The sequence below is a fragment of the Centruroides sculpturatus genome, unplaced genomic scaffold (genome assembly GCF_000671375.1).
Source record: "Centruroides sculpturatus isolate CEXI.00-Female unplaced genomic scaffold, Cexi_2.0 scaffold780, whole genome shotgun sequence".
NCBI lineage: Eukaryota > Metazoa > Arthropoda > Arachnida > Scorpiones > Buthidae > Centruroides > Centruroides sculpturatus.
Genome location: NW_019385021.1, coordinates 331,177 through 343,873, shown reverse-complemented (window position 1 = coordinate 343,873; position 12,697 = coordinate 331,177). Strand labels below are relative to the sequence as shown.

The window sequence follows — 12,697 nt, the reverse complement described above, 5'->3', positions numbered from 1 at the left end:
AAAGACTAGCTGTTACCCGCGACTTCGCTCGCTGGAATTTTGCAAGCAAACCCCATTTATATTCAGTATTTCAACAACCATAGTAATTTTTATATAACACCTACCGCTGAGAATCAAACGAACTATTTTCAATTTGATCAATTTTCTGGAACGTTTACAATCGTTCTATAATCGAACCGATATGCAATAACAAATTCGAATTTAAAACGGTTCGAACATTTGGTTAAAAAATCGAAATATATAAAAATACTTATAACAATGTCTGAAAGGTTATCAATTTAATACACTTAAGTACTCGATGAAAACTAAACGTAGTTGAAAAGAAAAAATCGTATCTAAAATAGTACAGTAGAAGCCGTTCTTCGGGTTAAGCCTTAATCCTCTTCCTCTCCTCCCGTGGATCCGGAAATTTCGAAAAATCCGGAATTTCGAAAAATCCCTTCTTTGTGTGCATTTTCATGACCTACTCTGTGTACAAAATTTCGCCTTTTTTAGGTTCAGCGGTTAGCTCTGCTGGGCGATGATGAATCAGTCAATCACTCAGTCAGTCAGTCAGGACAAGTAATTTTATATATTTAGATATACATAAATTTCTAATTTAATCATTTTCATAGTAGAATAATATAAATTTTTGTTAATTTTATATATCATTATTATTTAATAACTTATTAACTAAAGGAATAACAAACACATCATAAAACTCACAGAAATGACAATATTATGTACGCTAGAAAAATATTTCGAATATTTACAGTTGCTATGGTGACGTTTGTTTATAGAATAAATTTCGCCATCTCTCGTGAAAATTGTTTTCTGACTAAAATTTAAAATTATTTTTTATGGAATTCTGTCGATTTTATATAAATTTTAAACAATTACCTATTCAATTAAATAAATAAATAAATATGTTTATGTTTATAAATTTAATGAATTTGCAGCTATCAAAACGAATATTTAATAAATTAGTTTTTATCTCTATGTAACCAAATCATAAATAATCAGATAAGGAAATTTTAAAGACAAGATTTTTGATGTATTCATTTTTTTTATTATTACAGTTAATTAATACAATGTATGGTACAATTGCATATCTGAATGATGCTGTTGGGATCTTAACAGAGCTGTAGACCATTTCCACACGAGTAAAAATGCCAAAGGAATAATACCGCTACATGCGACCATTCACGAACCTTGAGGACTTGCCTGGATTATTCTTTGGTGGTACTCACGTCGGGTCAATAAACCCGAAAATTGGTTTATTAATGGGATATAAAATCGATAAATTAATTCAATTCAAAGAAGAAGCATGTTTTTCTACATTACAATATAAAATTTTCAAATTTAGTGAAATTAAATGTGATTAAAACAATTTTAAAAATTGTAATGTAGAAAAGGAAACGGCATCGGTGAAAAAACGGCGATACTTAAAATATAACTTACCGGTATTTGACAAATTTTTTGAATTATTACCGATAATATCTAACCGAATGAAGATTCAGTTAGTTATTATCAGTAATAATTCAACATTTTTAGTCATATATGTCATAATGACCCGCAAAGTATAGGCCTAACGGAAAAATTCACCTCAGCTCAAAAACAAACATAAGTTTACGTTTCAAGTATAGAAATAAGAATACCACTGAACAATAACTCATCTCTTGATAGATTTCTTTTTGTTTGAGGAGACAGATTTTTTGTAAATAAACGTTTTTTAAATTGAAAATAGCATCGGGGCATAATGACCTAATATGAGTCCATTATAACAGTTGTAAAATTTAACACATTATTGCTACTGTGAGATTATATTCATTTAGCTTATTTTAAACTTTTACTTCACATTTTATTTGAATAAAATCAGGTGAAAATGTCTTGAAATAAAAATATCGGGCATATTATGCTTTGAGTTTCGGAAAGGATATAACGCCGTACAAACAATAAAAACACTGTATAGTAGTACTATTCGTAGTCAGTGTTATGATTGGTGATGGTTTTGATGATAGTTCAATTACAAATGCTTTCATTATTACAGCAATAAATCTTAATTTAAATACATTGCAACATTACCTTAAATCAAATAAGAACTTCACAGCTTTCGGTTGCAGTTTGCATTAATCGCTATTTCTAGAGAAAGTAACGCTTCTGTTTATATAGTAACGCATTAGTGTCCGAGCAGATTGTTTAAACAATGTTGAAATGTCCGGCAAGCATGGTGTTAATCTGTCCGCTCTAAAAATTCAGTTTTAGTTTACATCACGAAGCCAAACGTAACAAGAGACTTGAAGAAATGTGACTATATATCAAATAGTGGCATATTTAGCAAATGGGACATATCTGTCTGGTGCCACACTGATAATGAAAAAATAATAATCAGACACGGGGTACACCAGTTCATCTTAAAAAACGACAGAATTTACAAAGTAATTGCATTAGTGAAGTACAGGATATTAGAAAACTGTTTGGCTATTATAGGTATTTATATTATAGGTTATAGGCATTGAAGATTTATATTTAATGTAGTTAAGTATACTTTAACATTTTTAAACCATATTTCATTAGTGAAGTAAAGATAATCTTTTTTATCTAAACAGTAATAAAATAAAAACTTAATGTTTTATGATAAAATATCTACAGTACATAATATTGCTGTTCCAGAACAATGACAAAAATTTATTAATTTCAGTTTTTATAATAAATATAAATTAAAATTTTTTGTAACTGAAGGATTATTTCTGAAACATGCTAAATTCAATTTTAAATTATTATTATATTTTAAATGTTACTTTGCCCTGATTTGCATATACAGTATACATCACTTATTTGGTCTATTTTTAATGTTATTATTATTTTATTGGATTAATAAACCTATGAAAAATAAATAAAATTTTAGCATATTTAAAAAAGTTTTATTAAATTTAATATTTTCTTTTATACACAGAATTCAATTATTTGAAACATGAGTTTTTATATGTTGCTGCTGTTAGTTTTGGCAGTGATTCACCAATTTTTATTTTATAATTCCATAAATTGAATTGTTTTAAGTCTTGTCTAATATGTGATAAACGTTGGAATTGAATAATTAATTATTTTATTACTACTTTTGACCTATACCTAATAATTGGATTTTTAACTAATCTATTGAACAAAGCTTTTTCTGATGGTAAAATGATATATACAATAGTAAATAATTTAAAATGAAACAGTGAAATTGTGAACTAACATTTTTCAATACTAGCAATATACAAAAATTAATATAGATAATGTTATGTAAGTGGTGCTGCAAATTTAAAATAATAATATTACAAACTAAGTAGAAAAATGCTAGGTCAAAAATTCACTGCCTACTTTTTATAATATATTTACTAATGATTAGTAAATAAATGGCAACAAAATATTTTCTATACATCTTATTTTAGAGTACATGTTACAAAACCAAAATTAAATTTCAAAATGACCTATCCTTTACATTTAGTTACTTTAACTGTACATATTTCACAATATATACAAATATATTTCACCCGCAAGTGGTTAAAACACCACATTCGATATTCATGATGTGTCCATGAGGACAATAAGGAAGACAAAAATGGCAGACTGCACACCAGTGCAGTCCTTTAACTGAATGAGATGATTTTTAAATATTACAGTAACCTTTATGAATCATTTTTTTGGCTTCTTGCTGCTTCCAAAGTGAAACCAGCCCGATCCTTTCTTTTTTGGTAGTCCGTGTCTGGCACTGGCTGATACTGCCACACTGGGATGAAGATTGGATGGCAAACTACCCGTTCTAGATTTTGGCTCTGGTGGATCTAACAAAAGTTCTGCAACTGCTGTATCTGGATGAGGACGTGAACCTTTTACTAATTTAGCTGTAAAAATAAGTTTTTCATTATTCAAATTATGATATAGAAATTAAACTAAAATACTAATTGATATGAATGATATTAAATGCAACTAAAAACAATCACGATAAAATATTTTATGCACTTAAAATAAACACATGGTATGAAGATGCAATATGGTCATTAATTACAAATTAACTGTTGCATTATGTAATAGAGTAACACATCAAAAAATTTCTCATGAAAGCACTTTCAAGTCATTAAAAATAAAAATAAAAAAAGAAACAATTCTATAGAATTGTTTTGAAAGTGTTCCTGTCAAGTACTTCCTTGAGAAAATCATTTTTTGTACAATTTTAAATATAATCTAGTCAATTAAATTTAACTTAAGACAGACAATACAGGAACATAAAAATAATTCAAATGTAAACTTGTTCATCAAATAAAAATAACATGTTCTTTTTAATTTGACTAGTTTTCTTTAACATGAACAGAACAATTTTTACAGCATTATATATGCTTCAAATTAAAACATTTCTTAATATAAAATATTTTAATAATTTTACTTCATTTTTATGAAATTAGTATTATAATATACTGTAACTATTAATTTGATTATTAATATAATTTTAAAATGAATCATTTTTTAAATATATAAATAAAGTTTACATTAATATATTAAAAATAGCATAATTATTATTAATAATTTTTATTATTTGTGGACTTACCTCTTGGTCTTTTTGGTTTAAATTTATTTATAACTGCTAACCTTGCTGCCTTTTTTGCTTCTTCAGTAACAACATAACCTAAAAATATTAGGTTATAATAAAATATTTATTATAATTTTGTAAAATCATATTAAAAAGTCATAATTTAAGAACTTCAAAACTAATAAAGCAATCATTTATTATTCATATATATTATAATAAGTGGATAATATTTTTCTTATTTGCTATTTCTACTCCTTTAGAAACCTGATATTGAATTCAATTCTATATATCAAAACACAGTACAAGTTATTTTCAAAGAAATTTATTTTTTATGTGTTTGATTATTATTATTACCTTAATATTTCAGTTAATTAATGCCAGTAAATATAATTTTTATTGTATTTATAAAATTCATTTCTTTTTAAATTTATTCAGAAATCCATTGTAAAAGGTTATAATTAATTCTAGATTTTTGCAAATAAAATGGTACTTAAAAACATGTTTCAGTTTGCATTTATATGATATTATCATTTCAAATTACCTAATTTTAATAAATTATTTTAATACAGTTTTATCTTCATCTTTCCTGTCAAAAAACAAAGGTCTAAACTTAGTCTTTTTAAAAGATAATGTTAAATTTCTGTGATTTTTCTAAAATTATTGAAACAATGTTTTTGTAATGTAAAAACATTCTATGAGATATCATTTTCTTCTAAGAATTGCTTTATCTCTGCAATTTTTCATAGATTAGAAATTATAAAATGTTTTTGTTTTTGGAGTATATGAATAATATAGCCTAATACTTTTCAAATTTCAAGCAGTCACATTAAATTACTTATCTACTTTTTGATTTCATATGACAATTGCTATTATTATTAAAAATTAAATCAATAAATAAACTGAATTGTTAACATTTGTTATTAAATCTTAATATGCCACATTTTATAAAGCTATTTTTCTATAATATATAAAAAACAGAATTATTATGTTTATTAATCAAATACAAAAACATATTTGGATTTTCTTCTATATTACATTTGATTCGTTACAATAAAATACATAACGATTCAAGTCACAGAAATTTTAAAAAATTAATAACTCACAAACTATTTACAGTAAGATAATGTGGTTTTCACAGAAATGCTTAGAAAGAAGTGGGATTTTTTTAGATGTAATAAAAATTTTAGTACCAAAATAGTTACATTTCTTGCCATAGATAGCACTGTAGCATTTGTAAATTTGTTAAAATAAAAATAAATAAATAAAAATGTTCTTAGTGTAAGCTCTAGTAACAACTATACAAATTATGTAATCTTATTAAGTGCCCTCTATGGCAAGGAATGTAAAAATTTTATTACACCTAAAAAAATCCTGCTTCTTTCTAAGCATTTCTGTGAAAACTGCATCATCTTACTGTAAATAGTTGCGAGTTATTAATTTTTTAAAATTTCTGTGACTTTTGTGTCACCCTGTATTTTAACCCTATGTTGATGTAATGGGGTCTTAAGACCTCATAAGCAGATTATTTGCTAATACACTTATCTTATTGCCCTTATTTACCTCCTACTTACATAAAAATGCCAAAATTAAATTATTAAAATATTTTTTCAGATTTATTATATTATACATAATTATGACAATTATACTTCATTTAATATTTCATTTTTGTTTAATAATCTTTTATTATTATGGGAATAAGTAATTTAGTACTTTAAGTTCTTTTTCAACTCTATTTCATCAAGTATTTTATACAATTTGAAAATTCTTAAAAAAATTAAATGCTGCTGAGATCTGAAATGTTTGATACAAAACAAAGTTTTGATGAAAATGCACTTTTTTAAAATCAATTCAGTATCCAGATAAAAAGCAGGGCTTATTTTGGTTTATTATTATTATTATTTTTTTTAATCATGGAGCTTATTGTTTCATTCCTGTAATAGTTTTAGTCTGTAATAAGACAAGCCTATAAAATTTCTTACATAATTTCCAAATGCATACAAAGTCATCATCATCTGAATGAACAAATCATCATGCAAAAGCTATTAAAAGAAATGTAAAGGAGAATCTAAGTTTATAGAAGGACTAAGTTTTTATGCTGTGTATTTTACTTTCCTGGACCTGGATTCACAAGCATCTCATAAGACATGACATTACAGTATTGGAGAGATACTAAGTTAGCTTACTAGAAACTAATAATATTTTATATTTGGCATTCACAAAACGTTTTAGCATTTACAACAAAACAAAAGAAATTGGTAATGATAGTATGTCTTACAACATCACTAGTGACTGCTTCTGTTTTAATAGAACCAATAAGAAGGTATATTTTAATGACTTGTTTTCAATAAGTTTGCATTTTTGGATGTCAAAAAGTCCATTAATTTCTGTCCGTGCTAAAAATAAAAATAATTGATCATCGCACTGACTTCAATTTTATTTCTATTAATCAATGCATTGCATCAAATTTATAATTGTATATGCTATGTTATGGTGTCAATAACACATGCTTAAAGCATTCTTCTAGTTGAAAATATAAGCTGGGTTATAATGGATTGTTAGCATTCTTTTAATCGAAAATATTTTTATGTTAACTTATCACTTTAGTGTTGCATGAAAAATTGTTTGATAGGCCTATTTAATTTTAAATTTTCCAAACTATGTAATAATAATTATTAATTGATTCATATATTATGACTTTATTTTGTTTGCAATAATTTTTGCAGAAATTTTGTGTATGTTTGGAAGAAATTTTAGATCCTGAAAATATTCTGCACCCCTTTTCATAATTTGCATTGCACTACATTATTTCTTTCTGCCTGCAACAGTTATACTTGGTCAACCATATTGTTAGCAAAGAAATCAACAAGATAGCCAAGGAGGAAAATTTCCTCACTTTTCCTGACTTTCTGTCACTAATCAAAATGCCTGATTTTCTAGATGGGTAGGAATTCTGCATATGTAAAAACTAAACTAATATCTTTATAATTTAGTAATTTAGACCAGGGCTTCTTAAACTTTTTTTATTCACGACCCTATTTATGATTGTGATTTTTTTCGCGACCCCCACCCGAAAAAATAATAAAGATATATACAAATTTGCAAAAACAATAATGGTGTACTACCACAGTTCACTCTTGTGTTACAATGGAACAGAGACAACTGAATACACTGAAAAGCAACAACACTACACTAGTTCACACTACAACCAGTGTTGCTGAATCATTGTCTTGCTTGCATCAGAAGTGACACAAAGTGCAACTCACGAAACATATGACACAAAGCATGCCATTTTCAAACTCTCACAAATTATTTTCAATACTTTGCATTAAAATCTCGTGACCCCAAGATTTTGCTAAGCAACCCCAAATGGGGTCAGGACCCATAGTTTAAGAAGCCCTGATTTAGACTAAATGTATATTACATACCTTGTAATTTGTCTTCCTTCACCCTTTTTCTTTCTTCTTTAAATGATTGTAACCACTGTTCTTTTTCACTAGGAGTCTTTGTATAGAATAGAAACCATTTTTCACGTGTTGCACAATACACTTTCCATGCATTTTTCACTGTTACACCAAACTGCAAATCTAAAATAACATAAAATGTAGCTAATATGAAACAACTTGTCTTTAAATTGTGAAATATTAAATGTCATTTAAGTATTTTTAATAAAAAAAAAAGTATTCAAATTGTACCTTTTCCATCTTCCAAATCAATTACACAACTATCATCTAAATCTATTCTTCCTTTATAAACATAAGTGTTACGTTTTAATAAATCCTATAAATGTAATAGTAATATATAATTAATATGATATAATTTCTAATTTAAAAATTTGTTCAATTAAAATATAAATTTTACCTTTTTACAATAAATAATTAGATGATCAAATAAAAACAGATGAATGAGATCACGAGACCAAGTTGAAGGAGCACGTGTTACTTCACCTGAATGAAGTAACATGGAACTGGTGTCCAATAAATCTGGTCCCTAAAAGTATGAATATGAATAATATTTTTACATAATCAGCATTAGATACATAATAATTATTCATTTAAATATGTATAGTCTTATATTTTTAATTAGTTTATAACTAACTGAATATGATAAAATTAAATTATCTTGAATTATCTCAAGAACTTTTGTAATGCAACTAAAATATTGCCAGATTAAACTTTCAAGATTTTATCTTCATAATTTAACAGCTTATTTTTTTAAAAAAAGTTTCTTCAAATATTGACATATATCATATCTTCAGAAAAAATTTCATATTTTGATACAATGTATGTGTAATAAATTCCAAATTTTATATCATACATTTGAGATATTTAATTTATCTCATTAAAAATTATTCTAAAAATTATAATCATAAATGTAGAATCTCATCTAAACAAAATTTCCAGCAACAAAACACTCAAAATCAGTATTCGAACACTTTCGGCCACTCCTTTATCGGCCTTCTTCAGGAAATAGAACAGTTATTTGCATTTTACATTTCCTGAAGAAGGCCAATAAAGGAGTGACCAAAAGCATTTTAATTCTGAATTTGAGTGTTTTTTGTTGCTGGAAATTTTGCATTTAGGTGGTGAGATTCTATAATATATATGTATCATTCCAGTTTGCTTGTGCTGTTGTGGTTTTTATATAATCATGAATTAACTCAGTTGCTATGATAACAATATAAACTTTGAAAAACATAAGAATTAAACAATATAAGATCATAAATTATTTGAATCTTATGAAAGATTTTCATTCTTTATGTAACATAAAGAATGAAAAGTTCAATTTATGTTCAAAACTAAAGCATCTTTGCACCTTCTAACAGGACCATAGTAAAAACAAAATTTGGTCCAGGCACTGTATTAAAAACTGATCTCTAAAACAACCCATTTAATTAAAGGAAAAAATAAAACAAAGTATTTTAGGTTAATTTAAATATAATATTATCATCATTATTAATGGCTTCTGTTAATATTATGCTTAAAATTTTATATAAAAAGACATTTCTGAAGGATTTCTAAATTATGCATTTCTTGTTTAACTCAACTAAACGATCACCATAATAAGGCTATAAATTTTCTATTATTAATGATTAGATATTAACTAATTTGATAATAGAGGTAGACGTTAAATGGTACCTCTTATCTAAATTAATAATTATAATCTTTAATAATTTATTAAATAATTTAGGACCATTTGGAAAAAAAGAACTAGCACAAAGCAGGACTTGAATCCGCAACTTCTGCTTATGCTGCAGTGCACTTTCTTTTCTTCCAGACAGTTCTAAATTATTCTAAATTATTAAAAATTATAATTATTAATTTAGATAAGAGATGGCACTAATGTCTACCTCTGATACCAAATTACTTAATATCTAATCATTAATAATAGCAGATTTGTAGCCCAACTAATTATGGTGATCATTTAGTTGAGTAGCAAGATATCAGACTTCAGGAAGTTTATTATATTCTTATATAACTCCAGCACTACATTAGCCAGTCCTGGAGGACAGCAGCCTCTCTGGTATCTGCCAGAATTGCCAGTCCAGCCCTGCCTTCCAAAAGATATTTTCTACAGTTTACCAAAACAAAATGAGTGATTCATCTAAAGAATTATTTGCATAACTTTAAAATGATTTATCACCTTAAAAATAGCATAAAACCCGAAAAACAGAAACTTTAAAATTTTTATTTAATATATTTATAAATCCTATGTAACATATAACTTATAAATGGCAATAGTTATTAGTCTATGCTATTAACTTTAATTCTGTTTGTATTTTTAAAATTTTTATAAATGTGTAATCAGTCACCTGTAATTATCACTTATACAAAACTTAGCTTTTAATAAAAAAAAAACAGTGATCAGCAATTAATTTTAAATTTATTGATTACATTTAATCATCTTTCAAATAATCAATTGTCTTAACTGGAAAAGGCATGCTAATAACATTATGACAGTTCAAAAAAAGCTGCAAATCACTTTCATCAATATCAAAAATATTTTTTATTTTTAATGAATNTTACATTACTTCTTATGGAAAAGGTTGGTTTGGTATACGTCCTATTCGGTATAAGTCCAAACACCAGGAACGGATTAAGGTCATATACCGAGGTTCCACTGTATATATATATATATATAAAAGTTTTAATTTGAACTTTTTGAATGTATGTAGAATTAGGAAAATATACTTTTATTTAAAATAAAGTATATTATGTTTAAATAAAATGTTTCATTGTGTTTAAATGTTTAAAATGTGAAAAAATGTTTAATTTAATTTTATCTATTTTAATGTAATTATCTACTTATTTAAAATATCCACTAATATAATTTATATTAAGTTCATTGTACAATACATTTATGAACAGTAAATACTAATTCAAAATTAATGTATATATGAAAAATAACTAACCTCCCAACCATCAATTGATTGCTGCCATTCTGTTAATCTTTCTAAACATTCCATCCTCCTTTTCCTTTCATTAACCAATTGAGCTACTTCTCTCATTGCTGCTAATGCTTTTGTTACAGGCTGAAAATCAGGATGATCTGTTTTGGTATACTTCAATAATTCAGCCAATTGCAATGGATATTTACAAATCTTCTGAACTGGTGTTAATAAGAAACCATCTAATGAGATATCTATCATTTCTTGTAATAGCCTACATGCCTAAATATAGAAATTCTTTGAATAAATAACTTATATTAAAATTTGAAATTCAAAATAATATTAGATTACAACTTACTAGGAGTAAGTAAAGTTAAATTGTTTAATACAAATATTTAACTTATAACCTTTAAATAAATTCTCCCATCATCATAAATGTTTTTAACAATAAACAAATATATATTTCTGATATTAAATATGTAAAACACAAATGTTGAAGCCAAAAAACTTTTATATTTAATTTCTAACCCATCAGGAAGTTCTCATTTTTATTAAAATGACATTTAATTTTTTATTTTTATGTTAATGTTCTTTCAAAAATGTCACAATTAATACACAAATTTTTTACAATTTCTTTGAATATTAAATTTTATTAATCCAAATCATATTTATATAAAAATGTATATTTTCAATTAAAAAGATAGACAGGCCATTTAAAGAGCTTTAGAAATGAATTTAAGAAACTAAATTAATTTTAAACACAAGATATGAATATCTATTGATAAATAAGTTCTCTTACCACAATATTCCACAAAGTGTAGAGTTAGAAACATAGAGCACAGAAACTATTTTTAGTAGACATGTCTCTAGTCTGTATGGTGTAAAGGCCTCAGTTTGTTGCATTACATTATTGCTTAACAGTTATGTTTAAAGATGAAATTATTTTCCTCATATCATGCAAAGCAACAATCAGTGACTAAATTTTTAGTGTTGAAGGTTGTGCTCAAGGGAAAAAGAAAATCAATTTGGTGAAGTATTGTGAAACTTTGCCCACATTCAAGAGATATATTGGTAGGCAAGATAATACATGATTGCACTACACCAAAGAAACAGTTAAGACCCTTAAGAACCTGAAGTTGTAGGTTATTCTGAACCATCCTTAAAGTCCAGATTTAGCATCATCAGCATTTTAGTTGTTCCAAAATTTAAAAGTTTTAAAAAAATTTATCATTTTAAATGGTTATTATGTTGGAAAATTAATATGTATGATTAAAATAAATAATATTGTTCTATACTTTAAAACTGGTCAGATTATTCTACCTCTTCCCAACTAATTTTATAAAAATAAAGATATTACTTGTCAATCAACCATTATATTTATAAATAAATTTTTTATCATAAATTAAAACAACTTGCCAATTCATATAATTAAAAATAACAAATTTAAATTAAAACAAAACTTGTTCTAGTTTTTATTTTTATGTAATTACAGAAATTTTATTCCTAATATGAATAATTCAATATTTCTGTTATTCTCAATGCATAAATAAGAGATGTAAAATAGAATTGCTGAATAGTTAAATAAGCCAGATCTTATTATTTAATACTATAAATAGCTTCCATATCAACACAGATAGTCAATAGTAGATAATTTAAGCCACCTAATTCTTTCTATATTATTTTCCAAAATATCATATTCATGTTTCTATTACAGTATTTTTTTAAATGAAATGTAAAAATTTAGAATGGAATGAAATTTTTCA

At 25.7% G+C, this 12,697-nt stretch overlaps 2 protein-coding genes across 7 annotated transcripts in view; both read right to left on the bottom strand.

The window, feature by feature from the left end:
- Positions 1-132, bottom strand: part of LOC111633537 (dynein regulatory complex subunit 7-like) — a 22,759-nt gene extending 22,627 nt beyond the window's left edge. The window contains exon 1 of the mRNA XM_023378119.1: positions 105-132. The gene's annotated coding sequence lies outside the window, so the exon portion shown is untranslated. The remainder of the gene's footprint in view (positions 1-104) is intronic.
- Positions 133-1,159: 1,027 nt separating this feature from the next.
- The window catches only part of LOC111633534 (spermatogenesis-associated protein 13-like), a 47,380-nt gene continuing 35,842 nt past the window's right edge, over positions 1,160-12,697 (bottom strand). For 5 of the 6 annotated variants that reach the window (XM_023378113.1, XM_023378115.1, XM_023378116.1 and 2 more), the window contains 6 exons: positions 10,959-11,216; positions 8,408-8,536; positions 8,242-8,326; positions 7,975-8,133; positions 4,568-4,645; positions 3,658-3,866 (listed from right to left, as the gene is read on the bottom strand). In XM_023378113.1, coding sequence (XP_023233881.1) covers positions 3,658-3,866; positions 4,568-4,645; positions 7,975-8,133; positions 8,242-8,326; positions 8,408-8,536; positions 10,959-11,216 — 918 coding nt within the window. Of the gene's footprint in view, positions 3,867-4,567; positions 4,646-7,974; positions 8,134-8,241; positions 8,327-8,407; positions 8,537-10,958; positions 11,217-12,697 lie in introns of all 6 variants that reach the window. The other variant, XM_023378114.1, reaches the window with a different exon arrangement.